The sequence below is a fragment of the Oncorhynchus nerka genome, linkage group LG24 (assembly GCF_034236695.1).
Source record: "Oncorhynchus nerka isolate Pitt River linkage group LG24, Oner_Uvic_2.0, whole genome shotgun sequence".
In the NCBI taxonomy this organism is placed as follows: domain Eukaryota; kingdom Metazoa; phylum Chordata; class Actinopteri; order Salmoniformes; family Salmonidae; genus Oncorhynchus; species Oncorhynchus nerka.
The window spans coordinates 25,722,520-25,741,128 of NC_088419.1; the positions used below are offsets into that span (position 1 = coordinate 25,722,520).

Here is an 18,609-nt window from a genome sequence, read left to right on the forward strand (position 1 = left end):
CTGTAACTTGATTGTGTTCCCGCTGCATGTTTCACTGTCGGGAAGATTGTATGATATTGTTTTTTCTTTATAACGTGTGTTAAAAGGCGAAAGATCTTTTGACTCCTTTGATGTTTTGAATCCTTCCTCAAAAGTAGGCCAAATCCACAAAGCGAAGTGTGACATGAGTCATCCACGTTGCTCATTTGCACGTCTTGCATTCAAAATGTAACTTTGCAGTGTTTGGTGAAAGTGATTGGCTGATCAAGTTCCTGTGTTGAGTTTCATGTCAAAGCATTCTGAACCCTTTGCCACTTCCTCACTCTGCTCCTGCATTGTGTGCTGAAGTGCTCATGAAGAAGAACGTGTGTAAGTGATAATTTTTTCTCATGCCATGCTATTATACATGTTTTCCTTTCTCATGTTTGTTCATGTCGGTGTATAGTTGCTCACAATCAAAATAAATACATTGAAATCTGGTTGTGTGGTTTGAACCGATGGAAATATGTGAAGTCGAGCATACAACCAAAATAGATGTCTTTGGATTAAGGCTACTTAAAATAGAATTTGACTTGTTTTTATCTAGATTCCATTCTAGAGACCCTTTGGATCTTGTTGATATATTCTCGAGTTCCATTAGCACCTCTGCCATCCATTGCACTATTCAGAGAAACTATTTCTGGCAGAAATGTGTTAAAGTTGAGGCATGTGAACAGCTAATGCTCCTTAAACATGTAGTGGTCATGCTAGTGTAATGGTATTTTAGTGTCACACATGGTCTGGCCAGGGTTTTCTGTTGACGTGTGTGTGCTGTGGGCTGTGCAGGTTGGCTTTAGTAGTGTGTTCAGGCTAAGTCATTGGTTTCCTGGCTGAGAAACAGGAAGTGGGCGCAGGTAGCAGTCTGCAGTGAGCTGATAACATGCACAAAAACACTGATTCTGACACTCCTCCATTTGCCCAAAGTCCCACTTGATTGATATTGCTACAACGATGTGGAGATTCTACATGTAATCCACCTCTGCTCATCCAATATCTGAGGTAGAGGGAGAGAAAACAACAAGGAAACAGCAGGTCACTGCTGTCCTCAGTGGAACAGAAATATTATTTGAGAGGAAATGTTATGTACTGGATAGCGACTGTGTTCATTACTCTAATAAGGGCTGGGTGCCAGACTTCAGCTTTGATACCAAAACATGTGGTCTTTGCTTTGAAAAATTAGGCCTTCTTTAAGCAGTCTTGTAGTAATGCATTCCAGTATTAGCTAGTTGTATTGGAATTCTCCCTGACTTAGTCACATTCCAGATGTGGTTTTGTAATGCGCCGAGTTTACAAGCCTCTTCACGTTAAATGTTTACTCAAGTTATTTTTGCTGCTCATAAAAGGTGCATCTGAAAATAACCAGACATGAGTTTAATCACACTTAAATGTGTGCTGAAAGCAGCCCAAGGATTGTTTGGTAAATGTGAAGTGTTCTTTGTTCTGTGCTGAAGAGTGTTGTCCACTGTTCAGAGAGGGAGTGGGCCATGGTGTTTGACTGAAAGAACCACTGTTGTCGTGGAGATGGTATGTTGTGTCTTGCAGTGCCAGGGTTCCATACAGAACTACATGTCTGCTCTGTGTCTAGAGATATATGCACAACTTAGTTCCTCTTATACGCAGGTGTTATTTTTCAGGCCTCACCCAAACATTTTCCAAAATCACCAGAAGACAGTTACAATTGTGCTAGCTTTGACAGTAGAATGATTATTAGAAGTGGTGATTGACGAATCGAATCCTAGTTATTTTTGGAGTGCTGCCAAAGTACTAAGTTGTCAAGTATGTGACTGAACGGGAGAGTGTTCTCAGTAACTCATGTTGATGATGGAAATGGGTGATTATGTCATACGCTGTTGCAATACCATTCATGTTCTATCCTGGTTGAGAGACCCAGTTTTGTGTTTGGTTCATTGTACAGTTTGCTATCTGGAATTTCTTGTACCTGCAAATTCTGTCATCTTTTTTTACACTTCTCTTTTCTTTATATCGCTATTATGGATTTAGATTATGGATTTAGACCCCATTTCTGATGTTTACTGTGTTGTATAACACTGCAAACCTTGGGGGATGAAATTCCTTAACAAAACACTATATTTGTCTTACATCAGGAACACTAACATCATACTAGCCACATGTTTTATGCAATAACAGGGGGAGTGTGCAACCATCATGTGCTCTCACTTTGTGGTAGTAAGTCTTCAATTACATGACACTTTATTGAAAAACACATTTAATGATTCAGAACACACACTTCCCCATGTGTCCTATGTCTTTTGGCAGCTCTGTTTAACTCTTCTATTGAGACAATTGCATTTTTATGCAGGCACACAAAGGATGTCATTTGTTTAATTGAGAGGGTATGGGTAATTGAACCAGGACAATGCTGTACACAAATAATTATGCAAGGGGGCTGTTCCCCTTGGCCTGAAACAGTCTCATTCTGCATGACTGCCATTGTAGCATTGCCATTGTGGAACTGAAGTGCAATCGGTCCTCCTGTGTCATATCTGGTCAATTTGACAGTCTGGTAGTGATGCAAAAGTGCGGCTCACGTTGAAATATTACACAAGCTTTGTCTGTGATGTTTTAGATGGTTATTGTCATTGGTGTGCTCCTTCCAACTATTCTTCACTAGGTTTAAACCTGTTAATGGCCAGGGAAGGATCTCTGTCATATTGAGATCTTACTGTGTAATGAACAATAACGTATTTATTTATCACAATTTGTCCATTAGTTGACACCATTGTATGTTGCTAAGGAAGCTCCTTTGTTCAAACTTAAAGCTGCAATGTGTAACTTTTTGGGTGACCAGACCTTAGTGTTATAGATCTGTCATTCTTATTGAAAGCAGAAGCGGTATATCTGTTCTGTGTGCGCTATTTCTATGCATCCAGGATTTAAGCTTTGTTTTCGTACACCAGCTTCAAACAGATGAAAATACATTGTTTTTGGTTATGGAAAATATATTTCACAGAGGTTTAGATGCTACTATGATTCTTTACACTATAGTTGCTTGTTTTGTACCATAAACTGAAATTAGGCAAACTATTATAATTTTAGCAACCAGGAAATGGCGGAACGATTTCTGCATAGTGCATTAAATCAAATCGAATCAAGCTTTATTTATACAGCACATTTCAGACATGGAATAATCAAAAACAAATAAATCAAATAAAAACTGGAAATAGTTACTACACAACAAAAATAAGAGGATAAAAACGAAATAATAACAAAAACTGAGCAAAGCTAAAAAGGTGTGTATTAAGATCTCTTTTTCATATGTCCACAGTTTTGTCCCCCTCGGGTTCTCTGGCAGGCTATTCCAGAGTCTGGGAGCATAATAACTAAAGGCTGTTTCTTCATGCCTCTTGGTCCTAGGCTTTGGGATAGTTAAAAGGCCAGTGCCAGAGGACCTGAGGAACCTACTGGGTATATAACTTAAAAGCCTGTCTGACATGTATTGAGGTGCACAATCATGGATTGATTTAAAAACCAATAGAATCATCTTTAAATGAATTCTAAAACTCACAGGCAGCCAGTGCAGTGACCTTAAAACCGGTGTAATGTGTGCTGTCCATCTGGTCTTGGTCAGGACCTGTGCTGTAGGATGAGTCTCTTTGTATCAACCTGAGAGAGAAATGGACGCACCGTGGCAATGTTCCTCAGGTGGTAAAAAGCTATTTGGTCACATTCCTAATGTGTGATTCGAAATTTAGTTCAGAATCTAAAATAACACCTAGATTTTTTTACTTGTCGTTTTATCTTTATTGCTTGTGAATTAAAATGTGCAACAAGATTTTCTCTCTGCTTTGGCTCCAATAATAAGTACCTCATCTTGATTTAGCTGGAGAAAGTTGAGCCATCCAAGTATTTAAATCACTAATACAGACTAATATTTTATCTGTGGAGCTAAAATCTTCTGGTGACACAGAAATGTAAAGTTGTGTATCGTCTGCGTAGCAGTGAAAACCAATGCTGTGCTTGCTGAAAACGCTGCCAAGGGGTAACATATATAAACTGAACCGGTTAAATAGGTCCTAAACCAATTTAGAACTGGACCGGAAGGACATCATGGTCAACAGTGTCAAATGCAGCACTTAAATCCAATAGTAAGACAGGACAGAGAGCTGTTTGGCATCTGTGTTAGAGCTAAGATAATTTACCACTGTAACTAAGGCTGTCTCTGTGCTGTGGTGGGCACGAAAACCAGATTGGATTTTTTTTTAAATACAGCTGACACTTAAAAAATGATTCTGCTGTTTGAAAACCAATTTCTCCAGAATTTTGCTTAAGAATTGAAGTTTGGAGATTGGCCCAAATTTGTTAAGAGCTGAATAATCTAGATTACTTTTCTTAAGAAGGGGTTTCACCATAGCACTTTTTAGTGCAGTTTGGAAAGTGCCAGCAAACAGGGAGTGATTTATCAATAGCTTGTACTTCTTCAGATATGCAATTAAAAACTGTTTTGAAGAAGGTGGTGGGGATAGGATCGAGAAGGCAGATAGAAGGCTTAAGTTGTGATATCACTTTCCTGAGCTTATCTGTGTTAACCAGGGGAAATCAATCCATAGTGCCTTTGCCTGGTAGGCTTGGGCACATATCATCAAACTTATCATCAGGTCTTGGCTGACTGATACCCAGCCTAATGTTGGTTATCTTATCTCTAAAATATACTGCAAACTTATCACATTTAGATGTGGAGGAAAGTTCACATAGGTTTGAGGAGGTAGGATTTATCAGGCCATCAATGGTCGAGAAGAGCACTCTCTAATTATTCTGATTAACAGTGATCAAGTTAGAGAAATGAGCCCATCTGGCATTTCTAATTGCCTTGTTATATATGTCAAGTTGCTCTCTCAGAATATCATAATGGAGCTGCAACTTTGACTTTCTCTCCACTTCTGCTCTGCCTTTCTGCAATTTCTCTTTCATTGATTAATTTCCTCACTCATCCAAGGGGCTCTCTGTTTGGATGTGGCATTTTTCAACTTTACTGGCATCAATGGTTACCCTTAATTTGCTGTTAAAGTTATCAACTAAATCATCACAAGAGGAAGGCAGAATAGGTGATGGAGTATTGTTCATACACTCAATAAAATCTGTAGCAACTTCAGAGTTAAGATAGCATTTCTTAATAATGTGTTTAGTATTACCCTGTGCTATGGGCAACAAGGTAGCAGAGGTGGAAAAAGTACCCAATTGTCATACTTGAGTAAAAGTAAAGATACCTTAATAAAAAGTAAAAGTGAAAGTCACCCAGTAAAATACTATTTGAGTAAAATTATAAAAGTATTTGGTTTTAAATATACTTAAGTATCAAAAGTACATTTCATTTCAATTAAAAGTAAAAGTTTGAAATTCCTTACATAAAGTAAACCATTTTCAGTTTTTTTTAACCAGGGGCACACTCCAGCACTCAGTCATCATTTACATATAGTCAGGGGCACACTCCAGCACTCAGTCATCATTTACATATAGTCAGGGGCACACTCCAGCACTCAGACATCATTTACATATAGTCAGGGGCACACTCCAGCACTCAGACCTCATTTACATATAGTCAGGGGCACACTCCAGCACTCAGACATCATTTACATATAGTCAGGGGCACACTCCAGCACTCAGACATCATTTACATATAGCCAGGGGCACACTCCAGCACTCAGACATCATTTACATATAGTCAGGGGCACACTCCAGCACTCAGACCTCATTTACATATAGTCAGGGGCACACTCCAGCACTCAGTCATCATTTACATATAGTCAGGGGCACACTCCAGCACTCAGACCTCATTTACATATAGTCAGGGGCACACTCCAGCACTCAGACCTCATTTACATATAGTCAGGGGCACACTCCAGCACTCAGACCTCATTTACATATAGTCAGGGGCACACTCCAGCACTCAGACATCATTTACATATAGTCAGGGGCACACTCCAGCACTCAGACATCATTTACATATAGTCAGGGGCACACTCCAGCACTCAGACCTCATTTACATATAGTCAGGGGCACACTCCAACACTCAGACATAATTTACATATAGCCAGGGGCACACTCCAGCACTCAGATATCATTTACATATAGTCAGGGGCACACTCCAACACTCAGACATCATTTACATATAGTCAGGGGCACACTCCAGCACTCAGACATCATTTACATATAGTCAGGGGCACACTCCAGCACTCAGACATCATTTACATATAGCCAGGGGCACACTCCAGCACTCAGACATCATTTACATATAGCCAGGGGCACACTCCAGCACTCAGACATCATTTACATATAGCCAGGGGCACACGCCAACACTCAGACAGCATTTACATATAGTCAGGGGCACACTCCAACACTCAGACATCATTTACATATAGTCAGGGGCACACTCCAGCACTCAGACAGCATTTACATATAGCCAGGGGCACACTCCCACAATCAGACATCATTTACATATAGTCAGGGGCACACTCCAACACTCAGACATCATTTACATATAGCCAGGGTCACACTCCAGCACTCAGACATAATTTACATATAGCCAGGGTCACACTCCAGCACTCAGACATAATTTACATATAGCCAGGGTCACACTCCAGCACTCAGACATCATTTACATATAGTCAGGGGCACACTCCAGCACTCAGACATCATTTACATATAGTCAGGGGCACACTAAAACACTCAGACATCATTTACATATAGCCAGGGGCACACTCCAGCACTCAGACATCATTTACATATAGTCAGGGGCACACTCCAACACTCAGACATCATTTACATATAGTCAGGGGCACACTCCAGCACTCAGACATCATTTACATATAGCCAGGGGCACACTCCAACACTCAGACATCATTTACATATAGCCAGGGGCACACTCCAACACTCAAACATCATTTACATATAGTCAGGGGCACATTCCACCACTCAGACATAATTTACATATAGCCAGGGGCACACTCCAGCACTCAGACATCATTTACATATAGCCAGGGGCACACTCCAACACTCAGACATAATTTACATATAGCCAGGGGCACACTCCAGCACTCAGACATCATTTACATATAGCCAGGGGCACACGCCAACACTCAGACAGCATTTACATATAGTCAGGGGCACATTCCACCACTCAGACATAATTTACATATAGCCAGGGGCACACTCCAGCACTCAGACATCATTTACATATAGCCAGGGGCACACTCCAACACTCAGACATAATTTACATATAGTCAGGGGCACACTCCAACACTCAGACATCATTTACATATAGCCAGGGTCACACTCCAGCACTCAGACATAATTTACATATAGCCAGGGTCACACTCCAACACTCAGACATAATTTACATATAGCCAGGGTCACACTCCAACACTCAGACATCATTTACATATAGCCAGGGGCACACTCCAACACTCAGACATCATTTACATATAGCCAGGGGCACACTCCAGCACTCAGACATCATTTACATATAGTCAGGGGCACACTCCAACACTCAGACATCATTTACAAATGAAGCATGTGTTTAGTGAGTCCACCAGGTCAGAGGAAGTAGGGATGACCAGGGATGTTCTCTTGATAAGCATTTCAAATGTAATGAGTACTTTTGGTTGTCAGGGAAAATGTATGGAGTAAAAATAACATTATTCTCTTTAGGAATGTAGTGAAGTAAAAATATAAATAGTATAGTAAAATGGAGATAACCCCCAAAACTACTTAAGTTGTACTTTAAAGTATTTTTACTTAAGTACTTTACACCACTGCAAGGTAGTACAAAATACACAGTGTTGATCCGATAAAGCAACATCAACAATAGAGGATATGTCAGTAGAAAGCCCCTTGGTAATAACTAGGTCCAGAGTATGGCCACGGTTATAGGTGGGCTTAGTAACATGTTGGATAAAGCCCATAGATCTAAAAATATTCATATATTCAATGGCCTTGGAAACTGTCTGTTTGTCAACATGAATATTAAAATTGCCCAACACAATGATTTTTATCATAGTTCTCAGTAAAGACAGTGGGGCTGTCCTTTGGTGGCCTATAAAGGGGTTATAACCAGCACTGGTGACTGACATTTAAACAGTATAGCATGATACTCAAAAGACCCAAAGTCGCCAAATGAAATATCCTTACAGCTGAGAGCATTAGTCAAAATAGAAGATGACAGTTTGTATAAACTCACTAGAAGGTGGAGTTAAAGGAACATAAATTAGGTTACTCAGAATAACCGTAGTGCCATTTCTACAGGAGTTGATATGCTTCCCAAGTCCTCTGTTGGTTAATCTGACAGGGAGAACTGGAGCACTACCAGACTTCGTCCGTCAGTCGCTAAAACAGTTTGATGTTGCTTGAAATCATCCTGGAACCCCTGCGGTTAGGGGGAAGTATCTATTTGAAGTTAGCAAGAGGATGTGTTTTGAAATTGTGTTTGCCGAAATGTTGCTTATTGCCACATTGTTATGTTTTTGCCAAGCAAATATTGTGTAAAAATAAACATTTGATGACAAGGTTTGTAATGGATTTGAGGTAGATTACTGAGGTTGATTTATTTGACAAGGGAGGAGCAAAGCTGGACAGTGAAGTAGTGTTGCATGGTATACCGATACCATGGTAACATCACGGTACCAAAACGTTATGATACTTATGATACCAACATTGTAGAATACCGTAGTCCTATTTCATATGATACTACCGACTTTTTCAGCCCTACCGATCTAAAGAACCTACTGGCTTCTGTTATAATAAAATGTTTAGAAAGTCAGTTTGGTTTATACATTCAGTTGAATTTAATCAACAGCTACTAGTTTCTTGTATGCACAGGTCCAATAATATCTACTTCACTTTCATGGCATATCATCTGTGGCAGCTGTAATCATCCAGCCACATCGCCTACCAGCCCTCAATCACCTGCTTCTCTGTCCGCTCTTCATGCACATCTATTCCTCCATCAGTTTTTAAAATATAATTTAGCCGTGATGGCAAACAGGGATGAAGACCCTGATGAGTTTTCTGTTGTTAGATTTCTAAATTTGTTACATTGGAGCATTCCATCACCTGTTATAACCAACGATGGGTTTATATAGTGGTTATAACCGAGCGAACAGGCCAGTCTGAGTAGACTTTGCAAGTTCACTGTCATACAGCCTCTGTGTGCCAGAGAGGGAAAATGGTTGCAGCATTACAGCCAAGAAAATGTATTTTCTCTAGCCTAAACACTACCTTTTTTCTTTTTACGCATATTTCTTTCTAAAGGGATTTGCAAGCATTTGAGATCATTTCACAAACCATGTCAACGAACGTTTTAATCTAATCCCGGGCCGTGGGGCGAACAGGATGCTAGGCCACAGATGTATTTTCTTGGTGGTATTGTGATACTACTTGGTATCTTGATACCTGGGGCCTGTTGCACAAAACTAGGATAAGGGATTAAGCCAGGATATCTTGGTGATCCTGGCTCAATTGATCCGTAATCCGGTTGCACTAAAGATGGATAGGGGGCAGGAGGATATGTTATGGTATAAATTACCATGGAGATTTATTCTGTGGAGCTAGCCTGCTCCAGACCAGGCTAAATTCCAGGATCTATTTAATCTCATCCCTAATGTCAGTCAGCAGTCACCACAAATGGAAACCAATAGTTATTTCACTGCTCACTATACATTGTTATCACATAACTAGACCCACTGTTATTATTTAAACGTTTGTGATCATTAATTTCAATGATTTTGGATAAAAAATGATTTTTAGATGATGTTGCTATCATTAGATAATTTACAGTTTCCCATAGACTATAAGGCTATATATAAAATGATAGAATATTAGGGCCACAGAGGGAAAAAAACACAAGTCATAATATTGTAACCAGTTGTTTTAAAGGAGGACAGTTGTTAAAATGACAGATGTGGGGCATTTCGTGAAATTGTACTTCAGTATGGTTTCATAAACAAAGACATGCTGATGTGCCAGAATATTAAGTATCACATTGTCATAAGTATCAAAACTGTAAAAACAATATGTAGCTTTTCTGCAGAAAGAACCAGCCTCATAAATTTATGACTTTATCCTTTTTCTTCAGTGTGGCCCTAGTACTCTGTCATATAAACAAATACACATTCCATATGAATATAAAAACACAATGTGTAACATTATGTTCCTTTATTGAATAAGGACAAAACAAAGCAGGTAAACCATCAGCTCCTTTCGAAACTGAAGTCAGTGACTCTACAAGATGGAAAGCACAGAATCCAAGCATATTATACAAAATGATACATACACATTCAAAGGTCTGTATATAACACACCCTGCATGTCTGCACACTAAAATAAATGCAGGACAAATCCATACACATCAACTGAACAGACAAATGAATGGATGCAGTAGCCTCCTGCAGCCTTGTATTACACACAGTATACCGCACAAACATCATAAGAGGCCAAATTGGTCAAAAAACGAACCCAAAAAACCAAATTCCTCTGCCACCGCAGGACATATTTAACCAAAATTGAAAGCACACATACTAACTAAAATAATTCAACACATATTGGTCCCTCAGCAGCCGACCACTGTCGTCATCAGGGAAGATTGCCGGATTGTCCCAGTCCATGGCTGGTGGCACTCTGGGGGCCCTCTCCTTCCTCAGGCAGGCCACATTGTGGAGGACAGCACAAGCCACAGTAATATCACATGCCCTAACAGGGCTGACCCTTAATTTGTGAAGGCAGTGAAAGCGTGCCTTCAGGAGGCCAAAGGTCATTTCAACTCTGGCCCTGGTCCTGGCATGGGCATGGTTGTAGGCCTGCTGTGCTTCCTGGGGGTCTGTGAAAGGTGTCAGGAGAAAAGGCTGGCAGCCATACCCCTGTCTCCCAGCAACACACCAGAGAATTCACCTGTCAACACAAAATCTCATCATTACTACCTCATAAACACAGTGATATTCTTGACACAGCCATGATGGTTATAAATAGGGGTTGTGTGGCTTACCTTGTGATGGGCACTGATAGATTTCAGAGGCCCGAAAGATTCTGGAGTCATGGACTGAGCCAGGCCATTTTGCCACAACATTGCTGATCACACAGTCAGCATTGCAGACCATCTGAAATCATAAGATGAGGAATATTACACCAATCAATGCACATCACTGGCAATGCAGAGTGTTCGTCAATGGACAATATCAAAAAGTTATGTTCACCTGAACATTAATGCTGTGAAAGGATTTCCTATTCACAAAATCGGCCTCATGGGCACCTGAGGGGGCTTTTATCCTTATGTGTGTGCAGTCCACTGCACCAATGACATTGGGGAAACCTGTCACAGGGCTCCGGGCAGCCGAGCGGAAATGGAGGAAAACTCGCCTCCCTGCGGCCCTGGCATCCTTTCACTCCCTCCTCTCTACATTTTCCTCCTCTGTCTCTGCTGCTAAAGCCACTTTCTACCACTCTAAATTCCAAGCATCTGCCTCTAACCCTAGGAAGCTCTTTGCCACCTTCTCCTCCCTCTTGAATCCTCCTCCCCCCCCCCCTCCTCCCTCTCTGCAGATGACTTCGTCAACCATTTTGAAAAGAAGGTCGACGACATCCGATCCTCGTTTGCTAAGTCAAACGACACCGCTGGTTCTGCTCACACTGCCCTACCCTGTGCTCTGACCTCTTTCTCCCTCTCTCTCCAGATGACATCTCGCGTCTTGTGACGGCCGGCCGCCCAACAACCTGCCCGCTTGACCCTATCCCCTCCTCTCTTCTCCAGACCATCTCCGGTGACCTTCTCCCTTACCTCACCTCGCTCATCAACTCATCCCTGACCGCTGGCTACGTCCCTCCCGTCTTCAAGAGAGCGAGAGTTGCACCCCTTCTGAAAAACCTACACTCGATCCCTCCGATGTCAACAACTACAGACCAGTATCCCTTCTTTCTTTTCTCTCCAAAACTCTTGAACGTGCCGTCCTTGGCCAGCTCTCCCGCTATCTCTCTCAGAATGACCTTCTTGATCCAAATCAGTCAGGTTTCAAGACTAGTCATTCAACTGAGACTGCTCTTCTCTGTATCACGGAGGCGCTCCGCACTGCTAAAGCTAACTCTCTCCTCTGCTCTCATCCTTCTAGACCTATCGGCTGCCTTCGATACTGTGAACCATCAGATCCTCCTCTCCACCCTCTCCGAGTTGGGCATCTCCGGCGCGGCCCACGCTTGGATTGCGTCCTACCTGACAGGTCGCTCCTACCAGGTGGCGTGGCGAGAATCCGTCTCCTCACCACGTGCTCTCACCACTGGTGTCCCCAGGGCTCTGTTCTAGGCCCTCTCCTATTCTCGCTATACACCAAGTCACTTGGCTCTGTCATAACCTCACATGGTCTCTCCTATCATTGCTATGCAGACGACACACAATTCATCTTCTCCTTTCCCCCTTCTGACGACCAGGTGGCGAATCGCATCTCTGCATGTCTGGCAGACATATCAGTGTGGATGACGGATCATCACCTCAAGCTGAACCTCGGCAAGACGGAGCTGCTCTTCCTCCCGGGGAAGGACTGCCCGTTCCATGATCTCGCCATCACGGTTGACAACTCCATTGTGTCCTCGTCCCAGAGCGCTAAGAACCTTGGCGTGATCCTGGACAACACCCTGTCGTTCTCAAATAACATCAAGGCGGTGGCCCGTTCCTGTAGGTTCATGCTCTACAACATCCGCAGAGTACGACCCTGCCTCACACAGGAAGCGGCGCAGGTCCTAATCCAGGCACTTGTCATCTCCCGTCTGGATTACTGCAACTCGCTGTTGGCTGGGCTCCCTGCCTGTGCCATTAAACCCTACAACTCATCCAGAACGCCGCAGCCCGTCTGGTGTTCAACCTTCCCAAGTTCTCTCACGTCACCCCGCTCCTCCGCTCTCTCCACTGGCTTCCAGTTGAAGCTCGCATCCGCTACAAGACCATGGTGCTTGCCTACGGAGCTGTGAGGGGAACGGCACCTCAGTACCTCCAGGCTCTGATCAGGCCCTACACCCAAACAAGGGCACTGCGTTCATCCACCTCTGGCCTGCTCGCCTCCCTACCACTGAGGAAGTACAGTTCCCCGCTCAGCCCAGTCAAAACTGTTCGCTGCTCTGGCCCCCAATGGTGGAACAAACTCCCTCACGACGCCAGGACAGCGGAGTCAATCACCACCTTCCGGAGACACCTGAAACCCCACCTCTTTAAGGAATACCTAGGATAGGATAAAGTAATCCTTCTCACCCCCCTTAAAAGACCTAGATGCACTATTGTAAAGTGGCTGTTCCACTGGATGTCATAAGGTGAAAGCACCAATTTGTAAGTCTCTCTGGATAAGAGCGTCTGCTAAATGACTTAAATGTAAATGTAAATGTCACACAAAGTAATGAGTATCCTACTATGTGTTAACAGTTGTCCTGTAATTTGTAGATCCTCTTACCTGCAATCCTATAGAACTCCTCTTTGATGTCACAGAGTCTTCTGTGGCCAGGGAAGGAGATGAAGACATCTGCTAATGCTTTGATAGCCAGACACACACTCCTTATTGTGCGGCAAATTGTGGCCTTGTTCAGCTGTTCTGCATCCCCCACTGAGTACAGGAAGGCTCCACTAGCAAAAAAGCGCAAGGCCACACAAACCATTTGCTCCACACTCAGTGCATGGCTCCGTGCAGTGCGGTGCTTAATCCTGGGACCCAGTAGTCTGCATAGATACCTGATGCCATCTGCAGAAAACCTGTATCTTTCATATAGATGGTCATCAGGGAAGGCCAGTGGGTCCAACCGGTCCCTGAAGACCCTTTCTCGCCTGAAGGCTCTCCTCAGCACAAGTGCTTCTTCATCCACCACATCTCGCACGAATGGGCATGCCATTGTCAGAGCAGAAAGGAACACACAATTTTGGGCCTTCATATAGGCTAGTGGCCACACCTGGTGCTGGGGGGGTGGGCAAAAGAGGGCGATGCCTTATAACGATGACTTGGTTGTACTGATTGCTGGGAAGGTGGTTGCCATACAACTTTCTGATAGCTTGTGAGCTCTGTGAACACAATACAATTAGCGCAGCTGGAATTTGGCAGGATGTGATGTCCTTTTATTAATACGCACTATGTTGCCAGGCTGGTTTTCCCACTGTATAGCATCTGGGTCCTGTAAAAGAAATTAGATTTTTTGATTTTGATGAGGACTCCTCACCATTGTAGAGTAAATAGTACTTTCACAGTCTTAACATGATACCTCATGCCTTCTGGAATCCAGAGAGATGGTCTCCTCCTCATCATCGTCTCCATCATGTGCTGTTGCTGCTGCACTGGGGCCTTCACCCTATCACATTTAATCGGATTCATATTGAAGCTAGTAGACAAGACATGCCAGGCCTACAGTATGCCTTTGATGGAGTACTCACTGGATCAGCATCGTCTGGTGCTTGTGCTGGTGGCTCTAACAGGAACACAGTGCTGCCAGGCACTGCAAGGCAATAGGTAAACCAAAGTCAGACAGTCCAAATTGATTCAATATGAATGTGGTTGTATCCCATGTAGAGATGGAAGGACATACCTTGAATGAAGCGGGTGGCATCTTGGGAGGAACCTATGCTCGTCTCTTTCCCCCCAGGGATCCCCTCTAAGACGGGCCTGCCTTTATTTAGCTCCAAGGCCATGTCCTCTGCTGGGGTAAGGTCAGCCTTTGGTGACCCACCACCCGTGCCTTGTCTGTGGGTATTCTTTTTCACTGCTAAAACAGTACAGACAATGTGTGAGCAGGCACCTTCTGGGTACAATATATGCTTGTGCTTTGTTAAATATTAGTCAGGGACCATACCATTCTGCAGAATGTTCTTGTATTTGATTTTGACCTGCTGCCATGTCCGTTTTGGCCCGTTCATGTTTAATCTACACACACACACACACACACACACACACACACACATTTAATGGAGTCACACTGCAAAAAATTACTTGGTATTTTTGTCTTGTTTTCAGTAAAAATATCAAAAAATGTATCATAGCTTTATACAGTGTGATGGAGTTACTTTACACAATTTCACTCATATCTGCAGTGCATTTCAATTAAAAATTTAACCGTTTCATAATTACAGTACAACTGCATTTTTGGAGATGTGAATTAAATATTTGAATTGTAATTGTGATGTTTCAGCGGAGCGGTGAGTGTGTAATTGTGCACTACTTACGCATTCAGGCGGTCTGCAATACTTTGCCACACTTTTTCTCTTTGCTTTATCACTGTGGCGGTGTTGCCTTTCTTCTTAATTATATATTTTACCTCCTCGTATGCCTCCATGAGGATTTGTGCTTCCGACGGGGAAAAGTACGCGGCTCTAGTTGCCATGGTAAATCAGTTAATCTGTGATCTGTGGCGGGGTCTATTTGAGTGAGCCGTGAGCGCGCACCTATCCAGGATTGGTTTCACCTGGCTTAATGAATCCGTGTCTGCTCATCCTGGCTTGGTCTTTGTGCAACCAATTAAGCCTGGACGCACATGTTTTGGCTTCATTGAGCTCAGCTGAGTCATTTATCCCGGATGTCTTAATTCTACTTTTGTGCAACAGGCCCCTGACCTGGTATCCTATCGTGAGTACATTTTTGGTCTCGTGACAACACTACAGTGAAGCACATAACTAGCTAGAAGTTAAACAGAGCAAAGCCAGGTCTAATATTTCATGGACAGACTGCAGAACGTAATCAAGCATCTGACCAATTACAAAAACTTTAGTTCTGGGTTAACCAACATTAGATAAGGCCTAAAATAATATTTGCTGCCAGCAAAAACACACACCCTGTTTTCAGCTTAATGTTAGCCTACAAGGTGCTCTTTATCATCAGGATGTGAGTACAAAAGTATCAATAGCTACATAGAACGCAGCAGGAATGTGTAGGCTTACATTAGGAATGTTACATTAGGAATGCTACATTAGGAATGCTACATTAGGAATGCTACATTAGGAATGATTCAGACGGGTTGGGTTAAATGTGGAAGACATACAATTCGGTTGAATGCATTCAGTTGTGCAACTGACTAGGTATCCCCTTTCCCTTAGCCCTGCTTTTGGTAACTGGCATCAATATAGGCGACTAGAGCTCATCTCACTTTGTTGACTGCTGTTGTTGTCTGACAGCTTTAACCAGGTGCCTTTTACAGGGCCCCAAGCACAACTGTGAATATACGACTCTACTGAGTCTCCCTGTGAAGAGCCAGCTGATTAGTGTTGTGAAGACTTTAGTTGGAGAAGATTCCACATCACTGAGGCTTCTGGGGTAACCTTGGTAACCTATTCATGGCAGTACTCTCTTGGTGTGAAACTTGTATTATTGTGTATTATATATTACACATTAGTTACACATACAGTGCCTTCAGAAAGCATTCACACCCCTTGACATTTTCCACATTTTGTTGTGTTACAGCCTGAATATAAAATGTATTACATTACGATTGTTTTGTTGTCACTGGCCTACACACACTATCCCATAATGTCAAAGTGGAATTATGTTTCAACACATTTTTACAAATTACATAAAAAATGTCAACTTGAAATGTATTGAGTCAATAAGTATTCAAGCCCTTTGTTATGCCAAGACTAAATACGTTCAGGAGTAAAATCATTCTTAACAAGTTACATAATAAGTTGCATGGACTGAGTCTGTGCGCAATAATAGTGTTTAAAAGGATTTTTGAATGACTACCTCATCTCTGTACCCCACATATACAATTATCTGTAAGGTCCCTCTGTTGAGCAGTGAATTTCAAACACAGATTCAGCCACAAAGACCAGGGAGATTTTCCAATGTCTCGCAAAGAATGGCACCTATTGGTAGCTGGGTAAAAAAAAGAAGCAGACATTGAATAGCCCTTTGAGCATGGTGAAGTTCTTAATTACACTTTGGACTGTGTATCCAAAGTTAACATTAGCCTACTACAACTAGCTACATATTGAACTTCCATCCTCTCAGGCCAGAGGCACAATGTATGTATTCATGGTTGTTTCGGAATCACCGTTATAATCATTGGCCAGTACGGAGAATTAAGTAAAACCACATGTCCAAATCACTATCTCCATCCATAGCTAGTTTAGGAAAGGGACAATTTTTGCTAGCTAGCTAGCCACCGGAAGACAACAACACAACAACAGAGATGCAACAATTCAAGTTTTTTTCTGTCAATGACATTTGGCTTGATGTGATGTGATTGGTGTGAAGCCAAATCCAAACTGGCTTCCCTTGACAGGTTTTTTTTTTTGGTGCTCCAGGATTATTCACAGTGGAACTCAGATTAGCTCAACACTTATTGGCTATTATTGTTATTTATTTATTTTATCAAGGGAGGCCACATGCTTGCTGTCTTCCCTTGCATTCAATGCTACGGTCAGCCACAATATCATACTATTTTAGACCAGACAGCATCAGAAAATGGGCTTTACATGCAGACAGAGAAATGAAATCCGAGCAAGGGTAGCATTCCAGAGGGACATCAGAGACTGTAACGCTTCTTTGCTTCACGGAAACATGGCTCACTGGAGAGACGCTATCGGAGGCGGTGCAGCCAGCGGGTTTCTCCACGCATCGCGCCGACAGAAACAAACATCTTTCTGGTAAGAAGAGGGGCGGGGGCGTATGCCTTATGGCTAACGAGACATGGTGTGATGAAAGAAACATACAGGAACTCAAATCCTTCTGTTCACCTGATTTAGAATTCCTCACAATCAAATGTCGACCGCATTATCTACCAAGAGAATTCTCTTCGATTATAATCACAGCCGTATATATTCCCCCCCAAGCAGACACATCGATGGCTCTGAACAAACTTTATTTGACTCTTTGCAAACTGGAATCCATTTATTCAGAGGCTGCATTCATTGTAGCTGGGGATTTTAACAAGGCTAATCTGAAAACAAGACTCCCTAAATTTTATCAGCATATCGATTGCGCAACCAGGGGTGGAAAAACCTTGGATCATTGTTACTCTAACTTCCGCGACGCATATAAGGCCCTGCCCCGCCCTCCTTTCGGAAAAGCTGACCACGACTCCATTTTGTTGATCCCTGCCTACAGACAGAAACTAAAACAAGAAGCTACCACGCTGAGGTCTGTCCAACGCTGGTCCGACCAAGCTGACTCCACACTCCAAGACTGCTTCCATCACGTGGACTGGGATATGTTTTGTATTGCGTCAGATAACAACATTGACGAATACGCTGATTCGGTGTGCGAGTTCATTAGAACATGCGTTGAAGATGTCGTTCCCATAGCAACGATTAAAACATTCCCTAACCAGAAACCATGGATTGATGGCAGCATTCGCGTGAAACTGAAAGCGCGAACCACTGCTTTTAATCAGGGCAAGGTGACTGGTAACATGACCGAATACAAACAGTGCAGCTATTCCCTCCGCAAGGCTATCAAACAAGCTAAGCGTCAGTATAGAGACAAAGTAGAATCTCAATTCAACGGCTCAGACACAAGAGGTATGTGGCAGGGTCTACAGTCAATCACAGACTACAAGAAGAAAACCAGCCCAGTCACGGACCAGGATGTCTTGCTCCCAGGCAGACTAAATAACTTTTTTGCCAGCTTTGAGGACA

At 42.7% G+C, this 18,609-nt stretch overlaps 1 protein-coding gene and 1 long non-coding RNA gene across 2 annotated transcripts in view; one reads left to right on the forward strand and one right to left on the reverse strand.

The window, feature by feature from the left end:
• Window positions 1–277: 277 nt before the first annotated feature.
• Window positions 278–18,609, forward strand: part of LOC115107730 (centrosomal protein of 85 kDa-like) — a 94,849-nt gene continuing 76,517 nt past the window's right edge. Inside the window, exon 1 of the mRNA XM_029631313.2 lies at window positions 278–348. Within this exon, the coding sequence (XP_029487173.2) occupies window positions 333–348 (16 nt within the window). The 5' untranslated portion in view covers window positions 278–332. The remainder of the gene's footprint in view (window positions 349–18,609) is intronic.
• Window positions 13,395–15,588, reverse strand: LOC135564292 (uncharacterized). Its single transcript, XR_010460863.1, has 5 exons — window positions 14,835–15,588; window positions 14,571–14,747; window positions 14,419–14,480; window positions 14,250–14,336; window positions 13,395–14,162 (listed from the first exon to the last, which is right to left on the reverse strand). It is a non-coding gene; the product is annotated as an uncharacterized LOC135564292 (long non-coding RNA).